The 26,094-nt window shown below is 37.1% G+C and overlaps 6 protein-coding genes and 1 pseudogene across 8 annotated transcripts; 3 read left to right on the top strand and 4 right to left on the bottom strand.

Annotated features, from left to right (window-relative positions):
• The first annotated feature begins 1,618 nt into the window (after positions 1 to 1,618).
• LOC103866576 (short integuments 2, mitochondrial) lies at positions 1,619 to 4,180 on the top strand. The gene is made up of 8 exons (XM_009144518.3): positions 1,619 to 2,332; positions 2,405 to 2,509; positions 2,584 to 2,661; positions 2,729 to 2,870; positions 2,996 to 3,066; positions 3,173 to 3,269; positions 3,467 to 3,687; positions 3,773 to 4,180. The coding sequence occupies exons 1-8, from the start codon at positions 2,168 to 2,170 to the stop codon at positions 4,025 to 4,027; spliced, it is 1,134 nt and encodes a 377-aa protein (XP_009142766.1). The 5' UTR covers positions 1,619 to 2,167; the 3' UTR covers positions 4,028 to 4,180.
• LOC103866575 (NADPH-dependent thioredoxin reductase 3) lies at positions 4,044 to 7,448 on the bottom strand. 2 transcript variants are annotated; one of them, XM_009144516.3, is made up of 10 exons: positions 7,184 to 7,448; positions 6,900 to 7,107; positions 6,425 to 6,530; positions 5,831 to 6,096; positions 5,146 to 5,425; positions 4,944 to 5,051; positions 4,766 to 4,852; positions 4,551 to 4,655; positions 4,333 to 4,463; positions 4,044 to 4,255 (listed from the first exon to the last, which is right to left on the bottom strand). In XM_009144516.3, the coding sequence occupies exons 1-10, from the start codon at positions 7,431 to 7,433 to the stop codon at positions 4,195 to 4,197; spliced, it is 1,602 nt and encodes a 533-aa protein (XP_009142764.2). In that variant the 5' UTR covers positions 7,434 to 7,448; the 3' UTR covers positions 4,044 to 4,194. The 2 variants fall into 2 exon arrangements, with proteins under 2 accessions (XP_009142764.2, XP_033148415.1); XM_033292524.1 differs by having other exon boundaries at positions 6,900 to 7,112; positions 7,186 to 7,441.
• A 751-nt stretch (positions 7,449 to 8,199) lies between these two features.
• Positions 8,200 to 11,274, top strand: LOC103866578 (fluoride export protein 1). The gene is made up of 4 exons (XM_033292534.1): positions 8,200 to 9,763; positions 9,856 to 9,939; positions 10,164 to 10,871; positions 10,951 to 11,274. The coding sequence occupies exons 1-4, from the start codon at positions 9,446 to 9,448 to the stop codon at positions 11,152 to 11,154; spliced, it is 1,314 nt and encodes a 437-aa protein (XP_033148425.1). The 5' UTR covers positions 8,200 to 9,445; the 3' UTR covers positions 11,155 to 11,274.
• On the bottom strand, positions 11,228 to 13,783 carry LOC103866577 (AP2-like ethylene-responsive transcription factor At2g41710). Of its 2 annotated transcripts, none has more exons than XM_009144520.2 (9): positions 13,468 to 13,783; positions 13,120 to 13,202; positions 13,002 to 13,010; positions 12,824 to 12,912; positions 12,659 to 12,732; positions 12,527 to 12,577; positions 12,246 to 12,307; positions 11,561 to 12,171; positions 11,228 to 11,477 (listed from the first exon to the last, which is right to left on the bottom strand). In XM_009144520.2, exons 1-9 carry the CDS (start codon positions 13,674 to 13,676, stop codon positions 11,421 to 11,423), a joined length of 1,245 nt encoding a protein of 414 aa, XP_009142768.1. In that variant the 5' UTR covers positions 13,677 to 13,783; the 3' UTR covers positions 11,228 to 11,420. The 2 variants fall into 2 exon arrangements, with proteins under 2 accessions (XP_009142768.1, XP_009142767.1); XM_009144519.3 differs by having other exon boundaries at positions 12,527 to 12,592; positions 13,468 to 13,774.
• A 401-nt stretch (positions 13,784 to 14,184) lies between these two features.
• LOC103866580 (pentatricopeptide repeat-containing protein At2g41720) lies at positions 14,185 to 18,245 on the bottom strand. The gene is made up of 10 exons (XM_009144522.3): positions 17,853 to 18,245; positions 16,941 to 17,113; positions 16,748 to 16,853; positions 15,569 to 16,678; positions 15,392 to 15,497; positions 15,110 to 15,314; positions 14,899 to 15,031; positions 14,709 to 14,813; positions 14,517 to 14,637; positions 14,185 to 14,397 (listed from the first exon to the last, which is right to left on the bottom strand). The coding sequence occupies exons 1-10, from the start codon at positions 18,192 to 18,194 to the stop codon at positions 14,348 to 14,350; spliced, it is 2,451 nt and encodes an 816-aa protein (XP_009142770.1). The 5' UTR covers positions 18,195 to 18,245; the 3' UTR covers positions 14,185 to 14,347.
• A 2,123-nt stretch (positions 18,246 to 20,368) lies between these two features.
• On the bottom strand, positions 20,369 to 22,429 carry LOC103867733 (annotated as a pseudogene).
• Positions 22,430 to 24,601: 2,172 nt separating this feature from the next.
• On the top strand, positions 24,602 to 25,214 carry LOC103866581. The gene has a single exon (XM_009144523.2). It carries the CDS (start codon positions 24,617 to 24,619, stop codon positions 25,052 to 25,054), a length of 438 nt encoding a protein of 145 aa, XP_009142771.2. The 5' UTR covers positions 24,602 to 24,616; the 3' UTR covers positions 25,055 to 25,214.
• Positions 25,215 to 26,094: the final 880 nt, after the last annotated feature.

The following is a 26,094-nucleotide window of genomic DNA, read 5'->3' on the forward strand; positions in this document are numbered from 1 at the left end:
CTTTTTTGGTTGGCAAATCTGAGTTTTGCTACCACGGCATGTGTATACATTGTTTATGATTATCAGTGTTTACAATTAAAATAAACTTATGTCAAAACTGTTTTTATTACATTTATAATTTACGCTTGTCAGTTATATACGTTGATTACTGTTTGTTAAAAAATAAAGCTACTACTAACATGTATATCCTATGTAAAAAGAGAAATCACTTTGGATTAGCTTAATTAGCTCAAAAAAGGCGAGGGTAGATTTCGACTAATGTTAAACTAATAATCTTTAAGCCAAAAACTCGTTTGGGTTGAACTTAAGTTATTAAATCCGTAAACTGACCTACCTTTCTTTTCAAAAATGATAAAGTATAATTAGGATAGCCTCATACGGTGCCTCAAGAGTCAAGTCCAACCATATACATGAATAGCTGATAGATGAATAAATCTTAGTAGTAACATGCCTCTGGTCACATAGATCAATCATCACTCAACACCCCTCCATATTATATATTATCTGATAATATTTTGTTATATCGTATAAATTTTCTGATACGGTTCGTATTTTGGCAACTTAATATTATTTGGCCAAATTAATTAAAATATTCTTATCTCATTTGTTTCCTTGTTATATACTATTTTAAAAAATTATATTAAGTTAATGAACATTCTGTGAAACCTCAACTTTTATTCCTATAATGATATTTACATATTTAGCAAAATAAATAAGTGCAAATAAGCATCGATTAATTCATTTGATTTTATATGTCAAGTGGTCATATTATATATCATTACAGGTTAGAATAAACCAAACACACAGATCTCGAAATCATAACGCTACCGAACAATTTTAAGCAAAAAAAACGCTACCGAACAAAATGATACTTTCTCTTTACACAATTGATCAACATCCTCTCTATGATTGGTGTTACATAATATTGTATATTCGTATAAATACACGTCCACGTATTGTGCACAGCTTACTTATAGTATTATAAGCAAATAAAAACATTATCCTTAATTAGGTTCTGAGTCAAACGGAAATATACGTAAAAGATATTTCTATGCATGGGATATTTTCATGAGATATTTTCATGTATGAGATATATAACCAGCTCGAGAATAAAAATCTTGTTGGATCTTAGACCGACAAAAGCAGTGATTTTTTTCACCTTAATAATACAGTACCTACTTAACAAATCGTAATGCCCGTAACTATAATTATTGATGTAAAAGAGATTTGATCTTCGGTCCATCAACTATGATATATAAATAAATAAATAATCAGTGTGTTTCTGAAAGTACTCGTATACCAAAATGCAATATGATGACAATTATGTTAATTAAAATTAAACACGTGTATTAACTATTAAGCTGAACATAATGAGTACTTCAAAGCTGTAGTACAGTTATATATGATCATTACTCAATTACATAAATTAAATATGGTAATATCACATTATTCACATAAGGATAGCTGAACTGATCACGTTGCAACTTACTCACATAAGGGTAGCTGCCATGGGCTAGTTACATTTTCCTTATGGATAGGTTATAATGAATTGCTTATGAAGTAATCCATTTAATCACCATAATTTGTAGGTAGGGTCACGTATTTGTATGGATGCCAAGTGACTTAATTCAAGTAAATCAATATAAATATAATTCAGATATGAGTTAAGCATGATATATATATATATATATATTTAATGGTAATAATAATATAGAATACTTTAGTCGGTATATTTGATTGTATATAAAACAAATTTATATACCTTTTACTTATCTCTTAAATATGATAAAAGAATGCTTACAGTTACAACACATAAAAGTGAACTCATGTACTCAATTGATCTAGCTCATTAAAATTATTCAACTGTAAGAAAAAAACATATCTCAAACTCATCAAATAAACTTTAATAAAGTCAGACTAATCAATCACTCCATGAACTAGTTTTGAGTTTTGACACTCCATCTGACCGACATACTGTACGTGGGCCGTCGAGATTATTTTGAATTTATAAATGGGTTTTAACTCAAAAACCGAATTCGAATAAGCCCAAACATAAATCAACAAAGCCCATTTGAGGCCCATATTCAATAACTAAAGACACATCACGGCTAAAAACCTCAGAAAACCCCTCTCTCTCTCTCACTGAAGCTAATCGTCGCCGGAGAAAATGGCGACGAAGAAGGCCGCGAAGAAGGGACTGATCGGCGGGATGAGCTTCGCGAAAGACGCCGGAGCGATCAATTGGTTCCCCGGTCACATGGCCGCCGCAACTCGCGCCATCCGCAGCCGCCTCAAGCTCTCCGATCTCGTCATCGAAGTTCGCGATGCCCGTGTACGTACTCTTCATTGAATCCACATAATAGGATCAAGCTGACTTTTTTGTTAATTTTGGTTAATACTGTAGATTCCATTGTCGTCGGCGAACGAGGATCTGCAGCCACAGTTGTCAGCGAAGAGACGTATCATAGCTCTGAACAAGAAAGATTTAGCTAACCCCAATGTTCTCAACGTGAGATTTTATATGTCCGTTGTGTTTAGTTGGGAAGAGAGTTTTCTGAATTTTTTTGGATTGGTTGTGTGTAGAAATGGACTCATCATTTTGAATCGAAGAAGCAAGATTGTGTTGCTATTAATGCGCATAGCAGAAGCTCTGTCAAGAAGGTTAGATATGATCATAATCAGTGTTGTTGTTGCGTTTTTAAAAATGTGATCTTTTATGTTTGTATAGCTTCTTGATCTCGTGGAGTTTAAGCTTAAGGAAGTGATTGCTAGGGAGCCTACTTTGCTTGTGATGGTGGTTGGTGTCCCCAACGTTGGCAAATCTGCGCTGATTAACTCTGTTCATCAAATCGCAGCGACTCGGTTTCCTGGTAAGATTGATTAGTGACTCGGCTTATCAGCAGTGTTAAGTGTTCATGTCTCTGATATTGTATGAACTCTATATCATGAATGTAGTGTAACATGGGTTATGTCGATATGTGCATTATGTGTGTAGTGCAGGATAAATTAAAGAGAGCAACGGTTGGTCCATTGCCTGGCGTGACTCAAGATATTGCTGGTTTTAAGGTAAAACCTTTGTTTTGTTGTTATCTCTCTCTCTCTTTTGCTCAATTTGTTTGGGTTCACTACTTGTGCTCTACTCTTCAAGACTGAGTGAGTCTTGTTGTAACAGATTGCTCATCGACCTAGCATATATGTTCTGGACTCACCTGGTGTGTTGGTCCCAAATATCCCCGATATCGAAACCGGTCTGAAGCTTGCACTTTCAGGTTCTTATCTATGTCTTTCTTCTTGGTGCTAGATGGTGTGTGAACATATGCACTAGATTTAGTTCATCTAGAGGTGATAAGAGTTTAGGTCTTTCGAATCTCAGTTCTTAGTGTTTAGCTACTCCAATAGAGTATTTTCTTACAACATATGATCTTCCTAAGAACTTACCTATTTAAAATTCTCTAAACATTGTAAGGGTCCGTCAAAGATTCAGTGGTGGGTGAAGAGCGGCTTGCACAATACTTTCTAGCTATTTTAAACACTCGAGGGACTCCTCTACATTGGAAGTACTTATTCGAGGGAAGAAACGAAGTTTCTGCTCATCCAGACTCCATCGATAAACCAAGCTACAACTTAAAGGATCTTCGACACCAGAGATCAAAACAACCAGATTCATCTGCTGTGCACTACGTTGGGGTTAGCATTATAGCCTTATATCTCTATGTAGCTCGCTTTCCTCTTGAAATTATCTGAACCTGTTGAGGCTCCATCTCATCTACAGGGTATGATCTCAGAAGTGCAACGATCGCTGTACACAACTCTCTCAGAATTCGATGGGGACACAGAGGATGAGAACGATTTGGAATGTTTGATAGAACAGCAGTTTGAAGCTTTACAGAAGGCATTGAAGGTTTCTACCAGAGCATCATCAGAAGCAAGGTTAATGGTGTCCAAGAAGTTTCTTACTTTGTTTAGGACAGGTAGACTCGGTCCTTTCATCCTTGACGATGTCCCTGAAACTGACATGTCCTTGTAAAATCAAAAGCAGATTGTAACACATTGATGGATGATGATTTTATTTGTTTAAATTTTGAGATTCAATGGCGTTGGCTTCAGTAACTTCCAATGTATTTTTGAATGAACAAAACTGAATCATGATAAGATTTGGCATGTGCCAGAAACAATAAAATCTATCTGTTGTCTTCATTTGTTGGCCTCGATGAATTCTCGGTACTCTTTCTTCATCTTCACACCCGACACAGTCCTGCACAGTCTCGTATTTAGACAAATCTGATCACTATAAACAAATGCGATCATATGAACTACAAAGCACAGCCCAACCTGAGCATTTCCTTGTTCTTGAAGAACTGCACACATGGCGTTCCCATGATTCCGGCTGCTTCAGCAATTTCTTGGTCTTCCTCAATGTCAATCTCAACAAAGTGCACATCATTGTGATACTCGTCTACCACCTGAAACAACATTAATACGAAATGGACAGATGATTAGAAGAACAGTCCAACAAGAGAGTACAATCTATATAACTAAACAAAGATCACCTTGTTCAAGATAGGCTTCAGAGTCCTACAGGGGCCACAAGTTGGTGAAGTGTATAACACACATATAACTCTTGGACTCTCATGATATAATTTTCTAAGAGCATACTGAAAAAACAGGGAAAAGACACAAGACGGAAGATGTGAGGTAGAGAAAATCCTTAAAGATTATAAGTTAAAGGTTTATATGTTAATAGAAAGAATAAGGAGATAGTTACCTGTCCACGATGCTTTGTAAGAGTGATATCAAACTTTTCTTGGACATCCCGCTGTGTGAATTCTTTCTTGGTCTCTTCAGTTTGAGGCTATCATGTGGCAGAACATGAACATGAAAGAGTGTAAGCCTTGTGAAGTGAGCATAAGATTTCAGATGTTTAGGAAAATACTAATCCTTACCTGGTGAAATTCAACAAGAAGATTGTTACTTGTGAGGTACCTCTCAGCTGACAAAGCAGCCATGCATCCTGATCCAGCAGCGGTTACAGCTTGTCTCCATTCATGGTCCTAAATTGACAAATGGGATTGTAGCACACAATGTTAACTTCAAAGAGTTAATGTTATCAATAACGAAAGATGGCTAAAAGTTCCAAAGCAAAACCTGCACATCTCCTGCAGCAAAGACACCTTCAACCGATGTATTGGATGTTCCTTCGCGAACCAAGACGTACCCAGAGCTGTCGAGCTCGACTTGGCCTTCCAATAACTGACTATTTGGGGAATGCCCTATTCCATAAAACAACCCTTTTGCCTCCAGCTCGGTTTCTTCTCCGGTATCAACTCTTCTGAGTAGAATGCCGGACATTTGTCCCTTGGTGTTGCTCAAAACGTCCACCGTTTCCGTGTTGTAATGCACTGTGATGTTTGGATTGTTGATCACTCTGAAACATTCGCCATAACCAACCTGTTAAAAAAACACTCAGGGTGTTGAAAAGACTCAACTCACAGTGTCTCTGCTCATTAGTCTATATAATTCCAAAAAAAAAAACAACAAAAGGGGATACGTACATTTACTGGTTCGTTATCGATTTACTTGAAATGGAACTCATAGCCAAAAGGCTTTCCCAGAGACATCCAAATGTAAGGATTTGCATGGAATAGGTTAATCAAGTCAACATATGCACCAAAAAAACACTCAATATAGACAACAGACTCATTATGCTTTGGTTTCCTAACAGTCAACTCGCGTTTCCTAGATTTGGACCTAGCATTGATAGATTTTTAACGTTTTTTCTTCAGAAGTCAAAGAAGAAGAGCTATTAATATAATAACTTTCAAAAACTCACCTATCTTGCATAGCCTTGGATGCTCTCAACTGGTCTCTGCGAACAAGCAAATGAACATGACGGGCATATTTTGTGAGGTACAAAGCTTCCTCGGTGGCCGTATCTCCTCCTCCAACAACGGCAAGTACTTGCCCTTTAAACAAAGGCGAAGCTCCATCACATATCGCGCAAGCACTAATTCCCCTACTCCAGAACTCTTCCTCTCGAGGTAGCCTCAGCCTCTTCGCTGTAGCTCCAGTGGCATAAATGATACTATGGCACTTGACCTGCAAACCCAAGCCAAATGACAACATAGGAAAATTTGCTCAAGCCAAGAACCTTTTTCATCATAATGTTCATCAGAGCAATGGAAGCATATATATTTAGAAGAAGTAAACAAGTCTCCAACACCTATCAACAACAGTCTCTTCCTTAAATGGTATACAAAAACGTTGTTTCTTGAGAAGAAGAAACAAACCAAAAAACAATTACACAAACTAACTACCTTCCTCTATGAATTAAACACACGTTTATACGGCATATCAAACCTACATTCTCTCTCTATCTACTTCAAATTGACAATAAGAGTGGTGGCACACAAAGAAAGATGATCACCTTACGTTCACTACTTTGCACAGTAAAGGGAGCGGTTTTGACACTAAGAGACTCTACATCCTCTGGATACAACTCTGCTCCCCACCTCTCAGCTTGCTTCCTCATTCTACACATTCAACACAAAACCAAAAAAAAAAAATTGCCTCAGGTGATGGATAATCATAGATGAAACATTTGCCTAGGCTCCCAAAATTAAATTAGTAAAAATGTATGTATAGACAGTCCCCAAATTGATAAGAAAAAATATATGTATTGATCATTTAACTCGTAAGTTGTCGAAAAAAAGAAAACTCTTAATCTGTAATTGTTGGATGTAATAATATATATAAGAGAGATGAGCCAATATATATCACCAATTAGTTTTAGATTGAAAGTTTTATGTTGAAATCTCATCTAACTTAATAGTTTCAAGCTCCATGAATCTCATATAATCAAAATGTCAAGATGTGTTGTTGTTCAGAATCCAATTTCTCACCTCTCCATCAAATCAGGACCGGTGATTCCTTCTGGAAACCCCGGGAAATTCTCAACCTCGGTGGTCGTCATCAACTGTCCGCCGGGAACTCCTCCCATCTGATACCCCTCGAACACCACCGGCTTCAAATTGGCGCGGGCCGCGTATATCGCCGCCGTGTAACCTGCTGGACCTGAGCCTATAATCACCACGTTCTCTATAATCTCGTCTGTATAAAGAATTACAACAGCTCGATTACTTGCTCAACAAACTTCAATAAACAAAGCAGAAGAGTTAAACTATACCTGAAGACGACGGAGAATTAGCGGAGGCGGAGATTCTGAGGCGGAGGGAATCGGAGCGAGTTCGAGTTTGTTGGCGGAGGATGAATGAGGAATCGCGGCGTCTAGTAGTGAGGAAGAAGAGGTGAGGAGGAGGAGAGAGTGCGGATGACGCGGTGGCGACTCGGTGAGTCGACATGGAGCTGATTCCGATGCCTATCTTTGGAGACGCTGCCATTTTTTTTTTGTTTTGCTTCGACCTTACTGAGACCATACAATTTGAAAAATTCATTTCTGGTTTGGTAGGCGACTGTGTTACACGCGCTGTAGCATTATCTCTTCGGCTCGAAGTCCACATGATTAAATGGTTTTGAGCCGTCGGATCTGTGGGATGTCTTTTGATCGACGGTGAGGTTGTGTGTTGGGTGATTTTACTTGGTCTTTTCAACGGAGGATAAGCCAATCGTATTTTGAGTGTAAGGTGTGACCAAAGGCTTTTCGTTATTGGGCCTTAAACGGGTCTGAAATATAGCGCTTTACCTTTAGTGTGGTTTATTTTTTTTGTAATGAATACAAAACCCTCAAGACTAGAGGATTTTATGTTTATAGGAAACCTGAAATGAGTCAATGACCTATAGCTTTGGAACATTTGTCTCTATCGATTTGAACATTTTGAAAAGCGCATGGTACAAGTCCAATATTAGATCAAAAGCCCATTGAAGCAACTCGCTTGGTGATAACGGATGAAACAATTTTTGAGAGTTTTGCCACACTAACTCTCTTCTTCAGCCTTTTATGAAAGCAACTTTGGGAGTTTTACCCCTCTCATCATGCATGCATATGGTTTAGTATAGGTTTACGTTTTTTTAGAATTGCAAGGTCATTAACCTCATTAGGATTTCACCGTAGTACGTATCCACTATATTTCATTTTTGTATCTTAAAAATGTAAGCTAAGCATTTCTCATTTAAACAAACTCCAATTTTGAATACGAATATACTCTACCATAGTATTCACGTTAATGCATTTTTGCCCCAGTAATGCAGTTATTCTCTCAAAATATACCAGAAAGTTTTAAAATGTACCTGCACAACATGCCTACAAATTAAGTTACAGCAAATAACATTGGATCAATTTTACCTTAAAAAAAAGATTGATCAGTAATGTCGTGTTCTAATAAGAAAGTAGAGACTCATGCAGTCAATGAAAAGCCAAGGAAAAAAAAATGAAGGAAGGGATTAATACTGTTGTGTTAAGAAGACAAATTCGTTTTTATGTAATTAATTACGAGTACTTGACGTTGACTCACCACCAAGTAGGTGTGATTCGGGCTGGGTGTGTTTATATAACTATTGTCTAGTCAAGGTTAGATATCATATAATCATTGAATATTTACAAAAGAAAATATATATTTAGCATTACATTTTGAAAAACAAAACAACCAATTAGTTTTTTTTTTCTATTATAAACATCGAGGGTTTCGGATGAAGCAGGATACACGGCGTGTGTTGTTCTCGTTCATCTTCTTTATATAAACAAACAGACTTCCACATTTATGGTGGTCACATAAAGTTTTTCATTTTCTCCTCTCATACTGATCAGAGGTCAGATTCTTAGCTCGCCGGCGACTTTTGCGATCACATTCTTCACGGCGAGTTACATTGAAATCACCAACAGGTAACTCTGCTGCATTTGATTTTAAATGCCCACACTCACTCACTCGTACAAAGAGCTATACCAAACCCCATTTTGTCCCCTCACCTATATCAAAAGTATTTGCTACCTGTAGATTATGAGCTTAGGACCGTACATCTTATAACGATTGATTAGCGCATGTTAAATTAATTATCCAAATTTTATCAATGGAATTTGGAAATCCAATAAACATTTACTAAAATGATCCAAAAGTCTTAGTCTTCCTAGTTGGTTCTTTTTAAAGTTTTGGCTTTAGACAAGTGATTACTATTATTTATGTTTGTCTAGTTTTTTTCAATTTTAGCTTTTCCAGTTTGTTTAGTCTATAATGCAAAGTAGTTACTGTTATCACTTGTTTTTGAGATTAAAGTTATGTTTTGTCTTATTTAATTTTGTCCTGATAGTGGAGGACATATCTGGAAACCTGTTCTTGAGCAACTAAGTTTCCTTCTTGATTTACGTAGAAAGAACTAAACTGGTATCATAATCGCATCATGAAGTTATGTGACTATCATGTGTGACCATGGCTCAACGTGTGTGCAGGTTACAATCCTGGTCAACGAGGTCCCTAGAGATATCAAGAGATTCTAGATGGATTCCATTAAAAGCCATGAAGAACCAATATTTCCAACCATGTCATCTTTCAGTGGGCAGGCCAGTGCAGGCACTTTTTTACCGGTATCACGTAGCCTGCCTCTCACGTTTAACAATGATGCCGATAGTGATAGTGTCTCAGAGGCTGGAGATACTGGTGATCGCACACTTCAGAGAAGGCATTCACATCAAAATGTATTACTTGACCACCATCCAGCCATGAACACAGCTTCTGTAACCAAACCTTTCCCTGTGGACATAACAAAATCTCCTTTACCAACCGAGTTCCTCTTGTCACCTGAGGCAAACAACTCGGTAGAGACCAGACTTTCTCTAACTTCTTACATAGTCACATTAAAACTGTGAGTAACTTAGTATTGCTTTGATTTATGATATATCTTGTGTAGGCAAAGGTGGAAGAGCCTGTGTTACCAAAGTCTTTGGAATACATATCTTGCCTAACTCATTTGGCTGTTTTTGGGATTCTTGGGGTAAGTTTCCAAGGCTTTACTCATGATTCTTTCCAGCTCTCGGTTAGTGTTATGCAGGGCCGGCCATACATTTTAGAGGTTGTAAACCATTTACTAAGGCTTGCGATGATATTTTTTTTTATTTTTTACAAATTTAGAGGCTTATTTCTATATAATTTTTTAAATGGCCAATGACCGGCCCTGGTGTTATGTTTTGGTTTTACTCATTTTCTACAAATGAACAGGCTGTTACGAGATATATGTTGCAGAAACTGTTTGGACCAACTGTTGCTCAAGTAACCAGCGATGGGAGCATCTTGTACCTTGATCTTCCTGCCAACATGGTAGGATCATTCTTGATGGGTTGGTTTGGCGTCGTATTCAAAGCAGATATAGCCAGAGTTTCTGAGTTTCTAGCGATAGGATTAGCAACTGGTTATCTTGGAAGTTTGACAACATTCAGTGGTTGGAACCAGAAGATGCTGGATCTTAGTGCTGATGGCGAATGGCTATACGCTGTGCTTGGCTTCCTCTTCGGATTGTTTCTTTCAGCATACTCTATCATTCTTGGGGTAGAAACAGCCAAAGGTTTCAGATGGCTTCTTCGCAGAAGAGCTTCTTCTGAGGAGAAAAAACAATCTTGTCTCAAGGCTAACGCATATAAGAGGAATATTATGTCTATGATCTTAATGGTTACATTGCTTATGGCTTTTCTCATTGTGAGTGCCACTGAGCTTGTAAAAGAGTTTGAAAAAGGAACAAGCAAGGCTCAACTATGGTTAGGTTGCTTAGTTGCAGCCCCTGGTGTCTGGCTCAGATGGTTTTTAGCCCGACTCAATGGACGTGGACTTGGAAAAAATGGACAGTACTTGAGGTGGGTTCCCTTTGGTACCCTCATTGCTAATGTAGCTGCAGCTTCCGTCATGGCAGCTTTGGCCACTTTAAAAAAATCGGTATGAACTCTTTGTCTCCCTCTCTCTATGGAACAGATCACACAAGATAACATTCTCTGTATCTATTTTTGGAAAACAGGTGGACACGCCAACATGTAACACAGTTGCTTCTGGAGTACAGTTTGGTCTGTTGGGATGTCTGAGCACAGTTTCCACCTTCATGGCTGAGTTCAATGCAATGAGAGAAAGTGATAAACCATGGAGAGCCTATGCTTATGCATCTTTCACCATTGCAGTTTCTTTTGCCATGGGAACTATTATATACTCAGCCCCTGTTGGGTAAGTGGGATTCACTACTAGATGAGTCTTCTTGTCCCAAGAGTTGATCAAGTTTTGTAAGAGTAAACTTTTATCTATATTGATAACTTTTTCTTGTTTTAAAATAAAATATAATGATTCTATATTCCACACTAGAAACACACACACAAAACCTGTACACTCATGCTTCAGACTATTAGCCACACTACTCCCATAAGAGATGTCACGTCGACAAATTCATCTCACGACAAGGGAGAATCAGACAAACAAAAAGACTATAAAGGGAACGGCTCACTTCTCTTGAGGGAGGTAGCTGTATGTGGAGCAGCTTGTCTCTGTCTTTGTCACCTACAGAAGGAAGAGATACAACAACATGACTAATTGTAGTAAACAAATCTTGTCTTTGTAAGAAAATAGATAAGTATACGAACCTCTGAAGTATGAGAGGACCCTGGGGGAAGAAACGGTGTCCAGAGAATAGGGTCTCCGAGAGGATCCAAAGTATTGTAGTTGGTGAGCAACGGAGAAGTTAAGAGAGAGGTAAGTGGGTACATGCTTTTCTGAAGAGACAAAGCACCAGAAGGAACAACACCACCACTACCAAGACTCACGACCGGTTTCTCTATCTCCTTGCCATGACTCTTCTCCATATTGATGATGTTACGATTAGCATTCTCGTCGTTTTCTCTAGCGCTGCTGCTGCTTTCTTGGATCTTCAGCACTTTCTCCTCAAGGCTCTTGTAAGCAGGTGAGGCAGACAAGATGCTTAACGCAGAAGATGATATTTGTTTTTCTTTTCTCTGAAGGACGCCAAGGTTTGGCGCTTTGTATGGCTCTGTTGCATGGGATGTGTGTTCGAGTGTCTTGAGCTCAGTGCCGGCGTCTTCTACCTTTGCATCCTCTGATGCTTTTGATGATGAAGATTCTGGCTGACGGGGTTTGTTGACACCCCACCACTTTATGTATCCCGTTAGATCGATCTTTCTTTCCAGACAGAAGTTGCCTAGAAAGTCACCTTCTGTTCCTCGCTCATCACCTGCTCCTGTTATTCAATAATTAAATTTAACATGGTCTAGTGCAGCTTCATAGTTAGGCCAATCATTGTACTAAAATTACCATAATGCATGTTGCTGAAGTATTCAGGTCCAGGCATACGACTGGCTGATGCATCCCATCGGCTGGAGAAATGCAGAATAGTTGAAAAAAACAGCATAGATGCATATCAGGTACAAACTAAAGAGTAGCATCTAAACGCTTCTTATGAAAATAGCTAGGCATAGTCTACAGTGTGTCCATCAACCAAACTGTGAAGATCCATAATGTGTTACTAAATATAATTCCTAACAAGCACACTATGAAATGCACAGAGATAGTGACTCTTGATTCAATTGTTATACCTTTGAAGTCCACGATATTTAGCTATTCCTCTTGAAAAACCGCTGCTTTTTCTGCCAAAGGGATATCTGAATAGCATCAGCAATAAATGGTTCCTCTAGAGAGAAATATTATACTTGTAAATACATAAGCACCTGCGCAGAGATGCAAGGTACTCTTCCCTTGAGAGGTTTTGCATTTCTTCTAAATCCCTGCTGTAATCCGTCACCTACATGTATATAAAAGATAAAACAAAAATTGGGAAGGGTGGCCTTAAACACCTGTAAACCTCAAATCTTACGGATGAAAAGATCTCTCACCGGAAAATTGATAAGTGTACCAGGCCCCCAATATTTCAAGGCAGCAAGGTCGTAAGCTCTAGCAGCAGCCTCTTCATCATCATATGCTCCTGCCAAATAAATAAAAAGTGCACAAAGCTAATACAAAAGTGTATCCGGATAACACAATGAAAAATACCTCCAAAGGTTTTAGCTTTACCTAGATAAACTGGTGCGGTGGAATTTGCATCAACCAAACATTGAAGGAAAAAAAGAAAGAAAGAGATGAGCTTTTATACTCCAAATAAGAGAAAACTTAATGCTAAATAAGGTAGAACCTTGTTTGCCCTTCTTGTTCTGGTTTTGGTTCCAAGTAGTCTTATCCCAAAGGTGAGCTTCATAACGACCTGTCCATCTATGCCTATAACTCAAAACCAAATATAAAGACACATCAGCATATCTCCTATTGCTATATCCAATTATTAAAAAACCTTAAAGACAGCAAGCTCTTGACTCATTCAGACATGATCCACAACTAACATCTGGTAATATATGAATTAATCAAATCAAACATTACACTACTCTCCACCTAAATCTCCTAAGATTCAATACTAAACTATACGAAATTTAAAATCATTCCTAAACCTCCAATTCAAAGATTTGAAGGCAAATTAGCAAAAAGTTACCTGGTGACTCCACGGTAAATGGAGCTCCTTTTGCCAGCTGTACAGGGCGGCATTTTACTGATACGTTCCTTAGCAGTGCAGCCTCTCTCCTTCTTCGCCTTCTTAAAACCTCTGTACAGTAACATCTCATCACTCGCCGCCGCAACAGTCTCCGAGCTCTCCCCTCCTCCTCCCGCCTCTGTCTTAGGTCCCTGATCCGACGACGCCATCAGACGCCACTATCACACAACCACAAACCCTATGAAAGAGAAGGCAAGCAAAAACCGAACTCGACCGATACAGTAGAAGCACAGAGAGAGAGAGAAGAAAGATAGAAACTTTGACTATTACTCACCGAATACAATGTTTTTTAATAACAACGGCAAAAATAATAATAAAATAAAAATTACGGACTTCAAAGTTACCATTACGTCCCGGTTTTATTACCCTTTTTGACGATGGAGAAAGATAAACAACTGCAACGGCTATGAACGGGGACGAGGTTGTTTTCGTCATTTAGTAGAATAGGTTTTTGTTAAGCTGACGTGTATTAATGATGTACACGTGTGCATGAAGGTGGCTGACATTTTAATGTGGGGGTGTTTCCCAACACTAGCCTCGTTCATGGAATATTCTCTGTAATGTTGCACTCACTATCTTGTTGTTTTTCTTGGTTTTATTATCAACCTAGCTTATAGTTTGCTGAATATTCAAATCCGCTCTATTGTTTTTTCTATCATATTTGATTCTTCATACCGTTGTAATGTCTTACACATCGAATCTCACGACTATATAAAATCATAGTTCAAAATTTCAAATGATTTTGATTTTTAATGGACATGAAGAAGATAACACAAGTTTACATAATCTATACAAATGGAACTTACAATGTGTCTTTGTGTTAATGAGCTTTACTCAGATTACCACCAACTCCTTTGTTTCTCAGTGATGCTAAAAGGATTACCAACACACACACAAATGAAATGTGATTCTTACGTTAGTGACACCAAACTAATTTAGCTGAGCCAAATAAATCATGTAATTTTATATTCAGTTCATAGTCATCTCACCTAGTTTTTGGCGTATTAGGGGCTCGAACTCGATCCCTGCACTTCTTTCACCAAAGGAAATAATGTCACGATACATTTGTGTTGACGGTTGAATACCACCATCATTCATCCATTCCAAAACCTGCAACCCATTCCACAATATGATCATAAAAATATTCATGGAAAATAAATTTATAAAATAAAAGTAATCACCTCAATGTATTTTCTCCAGTTTCCAACAGCTAAAAGATGTTCCAACAATACTGCATAAGTCTTGAGGTTGATTTCAACACCAGATGCTATTATCTTATAGAACAGCTGCGATATGTTCAAATAGTTTGGTTAAAAAAAGCTCTTCTTGTTTGATCTTATGAAAGAGTATGTGCGTTAGTCTAATTAGTACCTTCATCATTGCTTCCACTTTACCACTCTTCCCAAAAAGATGCAGCATCTGGTTAGTTAAGCCGATAGAAAGTGATGGCAAGTACGGTTCCATCATTTGGATGAGATCTATCGCTCTTTTCCATTCCTGCAAGCTGCAAACATTAAAAGAACAATGATAAGTAGAATGTCAAAAGGCGATTTATGATTGTAATGTACGAGTGTAACTATACGTGTTACAAGCCGAAAAGATCTCAAAGAACACCGCTCCAGTGAAGGGGACTTCCTTTTCCCGCATCAAATCCATTAGAATAAAGACATTTGATGGTTGACCTCCCTTGTTAAAAGCTTTCATCAAGGCTGAACATGCAATAGAGTCTGGTTCTACTCCATTGTCTTCCATCTCCAGAAAGAGTTCACAAGCCTTTTCCCACTTCTCTGGAGGAAGTAACAGCAGTCTATGAGTATTCAGATCAATGGAAAAGAGTCTTTCACTCATGTGTATGTATATATACCTGAAGCGTTGTAAGCATGGAGCATTGAAGTGTACGCAATCACATCAGGCTTGCACCCATCCATCTTCATCTGTTTGAATATAGATTCTGCTTCTGTAACTTGACCCTACAGATATTATCACAAAGTTATTAACAATCGAACCTTCATAAGGGCTCTCAAACTCTAAAAACACTTGCCTGTTTGCTGTAAGCACACAGAACAGAAGAGTACACCTCCTTCGTCATCGGAACACCGAGCTCTTCCATATCTTTCAAGTAACTAACTGCTTCGGAGTACTTCGACATCCTACACGAACCGCTTATAAGGACAGTAAAAGTAACCGAATCAGCTTTGACTTTCTTTCTCCTCATAGTCTGATACAACGCAATAGCCTTCTCAAGCTCAGCACCGTTTATGAAGCTCCCAATGGCTGAGTTATACGCCGCAGTATTGAGCTTGATACCTCTCGCCTCCGCCGCGGATAGTACAGTCTCAACGTTCACTTTCTTCCCGGACCTGCTACAAGCAGACAAAAGAGTGCATACGGACACAACATTCGGCTTAACGCCGTCTTGCTCCATCTGTCTGAAGACTCCCACAGCTTCTGGTAAAAGTCCGTTAGATCCATAAGCATCGATGAGTGCATTGTAAGTAACAACGTTAGGCTTCCTCCTCTCCTTCCTCATCATAAGAAACACCTCCTTCGCCTTCCCAGGCTGTCCTGATCTTCCGTAAGAGTTCAGCAGGCACGTGTAGGAGACAACGTCAGGGAACATACCGTTCCGTTTAATCTCTTGAAAAACCGAGAGAGCGTTCTCGCTCATCCCATGAACAGCGTAGGCGCCCATCAACGCGTTGTAAGAAACAATATTAGGCCTCAGACCTTCTGCAACCATGGCCTCGAACACGGCTCTGCAGCTTTCAACCTCTCCCCTGACGGAGTACAAATGCATGATGCTGGTGAACGTCACCACATCGGGACGGCACTCGGCTCTCTTCTCCCTCATGGAGTTGAAAACGTCGAGGGCTTGGCTGGTTTGACCAAGCTTCGACAGGCAATAGATGATGATGTTGAAAGTGGTGGTGTCTGGACGAACTTTTGCTCCCTTCATGAGCTCAAAGTAAGACAAGGCTTTGGAATACTGACGACCGCTCTTGTATGCAGACAAGACGATGTTGTGAGTCACCAGATCTGGTCCGACTCCGTTATCTGTCATTTTCTTGCATACTTCCAACGCCTCTCTCCAGTTTCCGCTAGACCCGCAAGCGTTGATGAGGTTGTTGTAGGTTGTACGACTAGGAGCAATCTGCAAAGACCAAAGAAAGGGTCAACAACACCATGTATTAAGCAAAAGGAGTAAAGAAAAGTTACATACAGCTGCACGTAACATGTCGTCCATAAGATTCATAGCCCAGCGCCACTGACCAGCTCGACCATGAGCATTGATAAGAGCGTTGTACGTTTCAGCATCCGGTTTACAGCTACAAAACCATACCAGAAACGTTTTTTAATCAATGAATTTTTTCTAAGAAACTTGGAAAGAGAGAGCTTTGTTTTGAAACACGTACCTCCATTTTTGCATTTCAAAGAAGAGGCCACGAGCCTGGTCAACCCTGTTACACCTAGCGTGGAGCCTGATCATCGTATTGTAGATATCATTCCTCGCACAGTAGTTCTTCTGATTCTTCATCCAGTTGAAAACATTCACACAGAGATCGATGCATCCTCTTCTACTGAGCTCCTGCAAGTTTCAAAAATCAAACTCCAACTAAATTAATTTCAAAACTTCATCAACCATTAAATTCAAAAAAAGTGTTTCAGTTAAATTCTAGTTTATCATAAAGGTTCCAACTTAAAACTAATTAACTATAAGTGGATTGACTCTAACCTTTTAAATATTTGTTCACTAATTTTTCAAATTGTAGGACTTTCATTCATTCACTAACAGTTCCTTCAGTTATGTGTCAAATAAAAAGATATTTGGTAGGAAAATGGAAAAAAAAACAATGTTCAAGAAACCTGTCTAAAGCATCTCCCACATTCACTCTATTTTTTCACTATAAAATAGAGTTTAGAGTAAAAATGTTTCAATCCTTCTATTTTCGCCTCTATAATAGAGTAAAAATGGTTTATAGAGTAAAAAATGAGTTTACTCTATAAAGTAATTTTTTTTTTTACTCTAAAATAGAGTACTAAAAAACCAAACTAGTGGAGATGGCTTAGGCATTAGTGTTGGCATAGTCTTCTATAAAGCACCTAGACTCTATATAGGTTCCGAATGGTGACTACGGTTTGAGCGGTGCAGTTTTAACAGTTATAAAAACGTATTGATATTTTTGTTACTATAAACTGCGGTGCGCGGCGGTTGTAAACATTGGAAGCCATAATGTATAAAGCTCCGCCTAGACACTATTCTACAAAACGCCTAGCTACCACCTAACCAACTTTTTTTTTTGAACATTGGCTTCAAAAGAACATACACTGATAAGAATTGGAAAATTCTTTCTAGCGAACCGGCCGACCCAGGAATTGAGAACCCCATCAACTTCCTCCCAACGATTGAGAGCCACAAGCCGTTCCGCCACCTCCGTCACGCTCCAATCCTTCTGAAACCGGTCGTTCTCGACCCGAACCCGGAACCGTCTCGCGATATCCGCTTTCCTGAACCCGCTGACCCGGACAGAGACCTCGTGCTCCCCTCTGTCGTAGTTCACGTACACGGATTTCTTCTCCTGGAGTGCCTCGGAGGTCTTCGCTGCAGCTCGGGGACGGTAGGCGCGGGAAGATTCCGGCGGAGTGACGAGGTGAGTAACGGTTGCCATTGGAGGAGACGCGGGGAAGGGAGGTTCACCGGTGGATAGAGTGATAGCATCATTACTCGAGGCTATATATTAAAGCCCAGTTTTGATATTTTCTGGCCCATTGGTTAATATATTAAAGCCCATATCTTATGTTTCTCCGGCCCATTGTGTAATATACATATTTTTAATATCGATAACATCAAAAGTTAAACATAAGGAGGAGTAACAGGTCGGTCCCTGCTATAAGGCAACTGCTTTAGGCCACAAAAAATAAGCAAAACATTAAGGCCACATGTCACTGAGTATTAGTTAGATCAGATGGTTTAATAGTTTAATTTGAGTTAGTAGATCATAGTTTTTTTTTGTTATAACTGAGCATATCATAGTTCTATCCTCTTTTTGTCCAACATAGTTTTAATTTTTTTACCATTCGACGACCTTATATATTTTTATATTGGTTGTCTGTTACTATTTATTGTTGGTATTTAGTATAAGAGGCCACAAAAAAATTATGCTTTAAGCCACTCCAAATTATGGGACGGTACTGAAGAGTAATATAAGAAAACTAGAGAAAAATGACATTTTAAGGGTTAAGTTTCTAGATTTTAGTTTTCATAGTTTAGGATTTACTTTTAAGGGATTTAGAGTTTATTTAATATGCATAATTCAATTAAACTAGTTTGTTTGCTAATGAAGTGTATACTATATACTTGTTGGTGTATAAAATTAATACTATTTTCATAATCATTCAACTTCATATTCAAATATATAGTAAAGAATTAAATACTAAAAATGATTTGAAGTTTTATAACTTACATTACATAAAAGATTTGATAACTCTTAATACTTTTAATTATAAAAGGCTAGTGGGTTTCCTCAAATTTTAACCTATATAACATATAACATTTGACTTAGAAGGCTAGGAGACAAAACAAGATGTGGACAAGATTAGGAACAGCAATCAAAATTGACTTGGTAATACTTAGATAATGCCGAGAACAAACAAAAAACATCCCAGGATAATATATTATTATCTTGGTGCACAAGTACATTTGACTATTCGCATTTTCTTGTGTCCCAAACATATGATCCGTAAGTATATGTCCCTCTCTATAAATACTCATGCATTGGTAATTATAAAATTCATCAGTCTCAAAGCAATCTAAGCAAAAATGAAGAGAAAAGGTCGGCAACATGGCTTCGTTCGAACCGGGATGATTCATCCATCGGGATTTAATCCAAGACCCTCCAACCAATTCGTGAACCGGCTTGATTCACCACCAGTTATTGGAGTATTTACCAAAGTGCCATCAAAACCTACTAATCATTCAAAATCTTCAAGACATATATATTATAATACTAGGAGTATTCCGGCGCTACGCGCCGGGTTCGTATATTTTATTATTTATGAAATTGAAAAGGGTTTGTTTGATCTATTTTAATATGTGAGTATGACGCTGTGAAAAAGGATAGATTTTAGAACTATGGAAAACAATTAGTTTCTAAAATTATTAGAAAAGCCAAAAAGTACATCAATGAAACCGGGAATTAAAACATAAGAAACCTCATATTAAATTGAAGTGATCCGAATATCATAGATTGCTTTCCTTACATATGGAACAACTTCTATTTCTACGAAGCCAGTACTCAATGCATGGAAAATGGAAATTATGGCCGCAAGGAAGATAGCATATATTGTTTCCATAGTTGTAATTTTCGAAGCGCACATCCACTTTTTTCTTCCACAATTGGAGGCCTATTAATCGACATCTAGTCTTGCAGTTGCGTATGGGTTGTTGTTCGTTGGTAACCGTTATTTGAAGATCAAAATTCATGTTGGTTGAGAATACATTCTTCACGTATTGGGCAGTGTGATGAATAAGCAATGCGGAGCCAAGGTGGTTAATGTTACGGTATGATAACATGAATTCTATGCCCTCAGTTGTTGATGAGTCAGATATATTACCTTGATGGTTGGTGATACATGGGAGCTGGAAATCAGTGATAGATTATTGTGTAATGGGTCAATGGATGAAGATCTGGATTGTTTGCTGCGGAATTCTGTTTTAATGTCTTGTTTGGTTTGAGAAATGATAAGAGAATAGTGGTTCATTATTCATTTTTGCCCTTGTGTGAGTATTGTTTGTTGTATTTAGGGTTAGGGGTGGTAGCTATATCATATATAAGTTAATAGATTTTTTTCTTTTCTTTTTGTATCAGTTTGTTTTAAAGACCACTTAAGTCGAGTAAATGGTTTTTGTTGAATTGACTCTCTTTTTTATTAATAATTTTTCAAGCAGCTCTTAAATACGATGTTGAACCTTACTAATAATTGAAGCATTATTTAATTATGGTAAAAGATTCTTATGGTGTAAAGTAGTATCGTTATGTGAATTTATAATTTTAAAGTTTCATGGAGTTGCTAAAAATTTAGAGTAAAGTGTAGCGTAAAATTTGGATTTTGTAATTTTCATTTAATAGACTATACGATTTCGGAAATTATTAGAATTTACATGTATTGTATTCTTTTTTTTTTTGTAGTAAAACTACGTAGTGTTCGTTTGTAGCGTGGAATGAGAAGCATTGCCTTTAATATATGAAGTTTTATGGTGTTATGAGCCACTACTATAGATATTTCTGTGGCGTTACGTGTTTAGCTTTGCCTAGCAAATAAGTTTAGTGGATATTTTAGTTAAGAAAATATTGGTTACATAGTTTATATCTATTTAAAATGAGATTGTTAATTGATAAAATTTCAAATATAAATAGATTAAATTTATTTATTTTAGGATTTCAGAAGTACAAACAGGTTTCAATTAATGAACAAAATTAGATTCATCATTCATGTTATCAGCAAGTGTTAGACGACCTTCAGCATCTGTGTTGTTGACCTGAAAATACCATTGCCAACAGTTAGCATCGCCATAGGATAAACAGCAAAAGTCTCAAACCTGAATACATAAATCATATGATACCTCAATGGTCTTTCTGTTTGAGGCTGTGATGACATCACCAGGTCTCTCATTCCAGTTCCACTAATCATATTCTCAAAGGCTGCAACGATGAAATGAACCTGGTTGTGGAACACCAGTTGGTTAGTTATGTTAAGAAAGCTCTAGCTTCAAAAGAATGTGAATGGGAGAAGCTTACCCCAACACCAGGACGCTTAATCTCACCAATAGCTTTCGCAGCACCAAGAACAGCAGCTGAATCACCCATGTCGAATTTCATGAGCTCAATAGAGGAGCCAGGTCAGCCACCACTGTGAACACAAGACTCTCAATCAACAACCACTAAAACATCACCAATACAAAAACAGATGTGGAATGCTTAAAGTGATCACCTGTCAAAGGTCAATCCTTTTCCAATAAGTGCAAGTTTGGTTTTAACAGAGCCACTCTGAGGTCTATCACAAGGTGGATGAAGAAGGGAGGATCAGCCGAAGCAGCAGGAACAGCGAGATAAGAACCCATCTTCAACTCTCTGCACTGCTCCTCGTTCAAGATGTTTGCAGTGAACACATCACTGTTATGTAGAAGCCACTTTTGCTGCTTCGTCAGCAAGCACAGCTGAAACAACACAAAACCCATAGCAGATCAGGACAATCTCACAATATAAACAAAGCAATTGATATCCACAGATCCATACCGGGAGTGAGCACATTGGCAGGAGAGTTAATGAGCTATCTCCCGAAAATGAGGCCATAAGATACATCTTCAGCATACTTGAGCTTCTTCTCTAGCTCAGGTCCAGTTCCAAATCCAATGATATCAACAAAGCTTAAAGAAGGTTTCTTTGACTCAGATTTGTACCTACCATCTTCAAACAATCCAAGCACTACGCCTATCCACACCATAAGAAAACAATAAACCCCACAAATCTGACTCAAACTTGCGTCATATGAGTTTCCAAAGACTCGAACTTGTGTTACCTGAAGCTAAAGCTGATGCAGAGCTAAGCTTGGATACATTATCATGAGAGGAGAGAGCAACAACAACGCTGCTAGATTGTGAAGCCTTTACAACCGTAGCAACAGCTTCACCAAGCCCCTGAAAAGCCGCCGCGGATGAAGCGGACTGTCCTAGGCCGATCAAACCGATCAGTTTCACGCCTAAACCGGGAACTCTAAGAACCGTTGACTGACCCGGTTTACCGGCGAAATACTCTTCCGGCGAGACCAAAGCCAAGAGTCCACTCAAGTGAGTATCGAGCTTGTTCAAGATCGGGTTCTCGAAACTTTGAGGTTGCGTCTCTCGTCAAGAGGATGACATAGTAATGAACCCTAATCTCATTTGTCTATATAAGATTTGGGCTTCAATCAATAAAAGCCCAGTTCAAAGCAAATAATACAGAAACAGGCGACAAGAAAAAATCGAGAGTGTATTAGTGTGCCGCCACGTGTCACAAAAAGCCACTGTCTCTCTGATGATGTGGAGGACTAAGGAGAGAGACAAGCCAACTTTATTATATAAGATATATACAAATTTATAATTGAAAATAAAATATTTATATAAAAATAAATGAAAACAAAAATGTGCGTGGTTGCACGGATCAAAATCTAGTAACACATTATAATTCAAACATTAACTCACGCTAAAACTAATTCATGAATGATAACATTTTTTTGAAGGAATGTAAAATTTATTTCAGTCAAAAACATTATTACAATAAATGTGACTTTGGAATGATAACATTTTTTGAATTACACTCTTAACTCAAATTTTAATGAAAATTAACTCATGTTGCCAATCAAAAGCATGTATATAGTAACACTAACATCAAATTTTGACTGAATATATATTTATGTTTATTTTATTTTTGGTGGGTGGGGGAGATTAAATGTATATATTCTACTTGCATGACTCCACACAAAATAGAGATAATCATGCATGTACAAAATACATGTACTGTATATATATAAAAGTCAAAAGATTTTTTTCCAAAAACAACTATCAGCTAATATGAAAGATTCGTATATGATAAAAAAAAAAAAAAAAAAATTGGATAGTAATTTGAAACTTCTTAAAAGAAAAGAATGAAAAATCATATAAATAGATCCCTTCATCAATAACTAGATAACACATAACATATTTTCTTCTCAGCAAAAATAAAACTACGAAAATTACAATGGATATCACAAAAATCTCAATCACCCTTTTCTTGGTGATGACATTGGCAATTTCATCCAACTGTGAAGTTCTGGCCGCATCAAGTATAATCATTCTTCCCAAAAGATTTCATTATTTTTATTATTATTATTTTTTATCTTTGAACATTTTGAAAGAAGAACTTATTATATATGTGATAGAATTTGCGATAACCATGTATATGGATGTGTAAGAACTTTGATTTGCCAAAAGAAGTACAACTATTATTTGGATATGGTATATATGATTATAATCTTAACCTTGGTTGTGTAAAGGTGAAGTAAATAAGACAACAAACTATGGAGAATGCATTTATGAGGAGCTTTGTGAGATGGGAAAGTCCGGAACTCATGAATGCTTCGTTAAGTGTTCTAAGAAGAATAAGAAGTACACAGGAGGAAAATGTATTCCAAAAAATCCAGAATATGGATATTGTTGTTGCACCATATAAATAATGTTGTTTTGATATCATGTTGTTTTAAATATATATATATATATATATTTTCTTTATTGATGGTTCTCAACTTTAATGGGTTTTTCATTCAGTGAAAATAAAAATAAAAACCTATTTATCATAAACTTTATTACACGAGGCACCCAAAATTTATTGGGTTCGTTCTTTCTTAGATCTTTGTTAAATGAAGCAAAGCTTGGTAGCTTCATCATAAGAGATGTAATATATTGTTAGTTAGTTTAGGTCTTTAGATTATACTTTGTGTTATTTGTATATCTAAAACTTATAGTTTAGGTTTCTATATTAGAAATTTAGATTATAGTTTTGTGTTATTTGTATATTAAATTAGGATTTGTTAATTTATGATTTGGTAGTTTATGTATGATTTGTTAGTTTAGGTTGTTAGATTATAATTTTGTGTTATTTTATTATTAAAAGTGTTACTGTATATATATATATTTAAAAATATTATTTTAAATAGTTTTAAAATTTAAAACGTTTAAAATTAGTAAAATGATATGAGACATATAATTTTTGATAAAAGATTTGATAACTCGGGACTGGAATTATAAAAGGCTAGTGGCTTTCCTCATCTTTTACTCTATATTATGACATTTGACTTATTAGGCTAGAACACAAAACAAGATGTAGACAACATTAGGAAGAGCAACCAAAAGAAAGACTTTTGATCCTCAATAATGTCGAGACAAAAAAAAAACAGACAAGGATATATCCCCACATGCTTGGTAGTTTCTTGGTGCACAAGAACATTTGACTATTCGCATTTTCTTGTGTCACAAACATATCCTAAATTACATGTCCCTCTATAAATATATCCACACATGCTTGGTAATTTTACAATTCATCAAAATCTCAAAGCAAAATACGCAAAAATGAAGAGAGAAGGTCGTCAACACAGCTTCGTTAGGACCGGGATGATTCACCAGTCGGGATTTAATCCGAGTCCCTCCAATAAATTTGTGAATCGGCTTGATTCACCACCCGCTTTTGGAGTATTTACCAAAGTACCATCAAAGCCTACCAATCATTCAAAATCCACAAGAAAATGTGAGCGTGCCAAGTACAGTAAATGCCATGTGTCACCGGCTATGAAGTCTGCCGTTACATCCAAGGGTGGCCAAAAGTTAAAGTCGACCGATTGGTGGGTTGAGGGTAAGCTAAACCAGCTGATCGGGTCGGACTCCTCCTCTACTAGTGATATTTTGGATACATTATGTGGTGAAGATTATAGTGGTCATGTTTATGATTATGATTGTTAATCATCTCATTAAGAAATTCGAAAGTTGTTATTTTTCTTATATGCTTGACTTAGAGAACATTTGTAATACTGGTTACGGAAACAAAAAGAAAACAAATGTTATAGCTACGGGGGAAAAATGTTATATACAGTAGTCGAGTCAATGCAAATTTTGATTAGAATGATAATGGGCCATAGTATCATAATCATATCTTTGACCACATATATTGTATTCCGCATTTAACATTCTAAAGAACCATACATGCAAAACGTACAAATATATGTATGGGAGATTCAGGATGGTTAAAATAAAATAAATTATCGAGAGAATGAAAAATTCATATAAATAGAGCTTCACCAACAAAAAATCATAGAAAAACTACAACGTTCTGGCCGAGTCAGGTATAACGATTCTTACGGAATGATTCTTTATTTATTTTGTTATATCTTAGTTAATTTTTTACTAAATTGTTATATCTTAACTATCCTTGAACATTTTGAAAGCAGTATATGAACTTTTTTTTTTTGTGAAAAAAAACACATATGATAGAATCCGTGATAGCCATTTATATGGATGTGTAAGAACTTTAGTTTACCAAAATAAAATAAATATTAGATGGACATGGTATATAAGATTATAGCCTTAACCTTAGTTGTGTTTATATGTGCAGTGAGTTAGACAACCAAATATGGAGAATGCATTTATGATGATTTTTGTAAGGTGGGAAAGTCCGGAACTCATGAATGCTTCGTTAAGTGTCTAAAGACGGGAAAGAACAAGAAGAAGTATATTGGAGAAGAATGTGTTCCAAAATCTCCACAATATGGATATTATTGTTGCATCAAACGATAGATGTACATCTTCTTTTTAGAGTTTACTGTCCATTTGTACGATGAATAATAATGTTTTTCAGTATCATGTTTACATAAACCAGCTACTTATAAACAAAATGAGCTCCAAAATCTCCAAGATGAAAATGTTTTTCAGTATCATGTTGCATCATATCATAGATGTAAACCTTGTTTTCCTTATTTCTGGTTGCGATGTCCATAACTTTCGAC

The sequence above is a fragment of the Brassica rapa genome, chromosome A05 (genome assembly GCF_000309985.2).
Source record: "Brassica rapa cultivar Chiifu-401-42 chromosome A05, CAAS_Brap_v3.01, whole genome shotgun sequence".
NCBI classification, from domain to species: Eukaryota; Viridiplantae; Streptophyta; class Magnoliopsida; order Brassicales; family Brassicaceae; genus Brassica; species Brassica rapa.

Bases quoted from the DNA above. Each gene is read 5' to 3' on its own strand.
- LOC103866576 (XM_009144518.3), top strand. From the start codon at position 2,168: ATGGCGACGAAGAAGGCCGCGAAGAAGGGACTGATCGGCGGGATGAGC. The intron at 2,510-2,583 runs GTGAGATTTTAT...GGTTGTGTGTAG, and splicing joins CTAACCCCAATGTTCTCAAC to AAATGGACTCATCATTTTGA. The intron at 2,662-2,728 runs GTTAGATATGAT...ATGTTTGTATAG, and splicing joins GCAGAAGCTCTGTCAAGAAG to CTTCTTGATCTCGTGGAGTT.
- LOC103866575 (XM_033292524.1), bottom strand. From the start codon at position 7,433: ATGGTCTCAGTAAGGTCGAAGCAAAACAAAAAAAAAATGGCAGCGTCT. The intron at 6,531-6,899 runs GTGAGAAATTGG...TTGAATGTGTAG, and splicing joins GGTCCTGATTTGATGGAGAG to AATGAGGAAGCAAGCTGAGA. The intron at 5,052-5,145 runs GTTTTGCTTTGG...TTGTCAATTTAG, and splicing joins TTGCTGCAGGAGATGTGCAG to GACCATGAATGGAGACAAGC.
- LOC103866578 (XM_033292534.1), top strand. From the start codon at position 9,446: ATGGATTCCATTAAAAGCCATGAAGAACCAATATTTCCAACCATGTCA. The intron at 9,764-9,855 runs GTAGAGACCAGA...TATCTTGTGTAG, and splicing joins CACCTGAGGCAAACAACTCG to GCAAAGGTGGAAGAGCCTGT. The intron at 10,872-10,950 runs GTATGAACTCTT...TTTGGAAAACAG, and splicing joins TGGCCACTTTAAAAAAATCG to GTGGACACGCCAACATGTAA.
- LOC103866577 (XM_009144519.3), bottom strand. From the start codon at position 13,676: ATGGCGTCGTCGGATCAGGGACCTAAGACAGAGGCGGGAGGAGGAGGG. The intron at 13,203-13,467 runs GTAACTTTTTGC...TTTGAGTTATAG, and splicing joins ATTTACCGTGGAGTCACCAG to GCATAGATGGACAGGTCGTT. The intron at 12,593-12,658 runs GTGCTTATGTAT...GATGCTATTCAG, and splicing joins TACCTTGCATCTCTGCGCAG to ATATCCCTTTGGCAGAAAAA.
- LOC103866580 (XM_009144522.3), bottom strand. From the start codon at position 18,194: ATGGCAACCGTTACTCACCTCGTCACTCCGCCGGAATCTTCCCGCGCC. The intron at 16,854-16,940 runs GTACGTGTTTCA...ATGGTTTTGTAG, and splicing joins TTTGAAATGCAAAAATGGAG to CTGTAAACCGGATGCTGAAA. The intron at 15,032-15,109 runs GTATAGTTACAC...TAATGTTTGCAG, and splicing joins ATCTTTTCGGCTTGTAACAC to CTTGCAGGAATGGAAAAGAG.
- LOC103866581 (XM_009144523.2), top strand. From the start codon at position 24,617: ATGCTTGGTAATTTTACAATTCATCAAAATCTCAAAGCAAAATACGCA.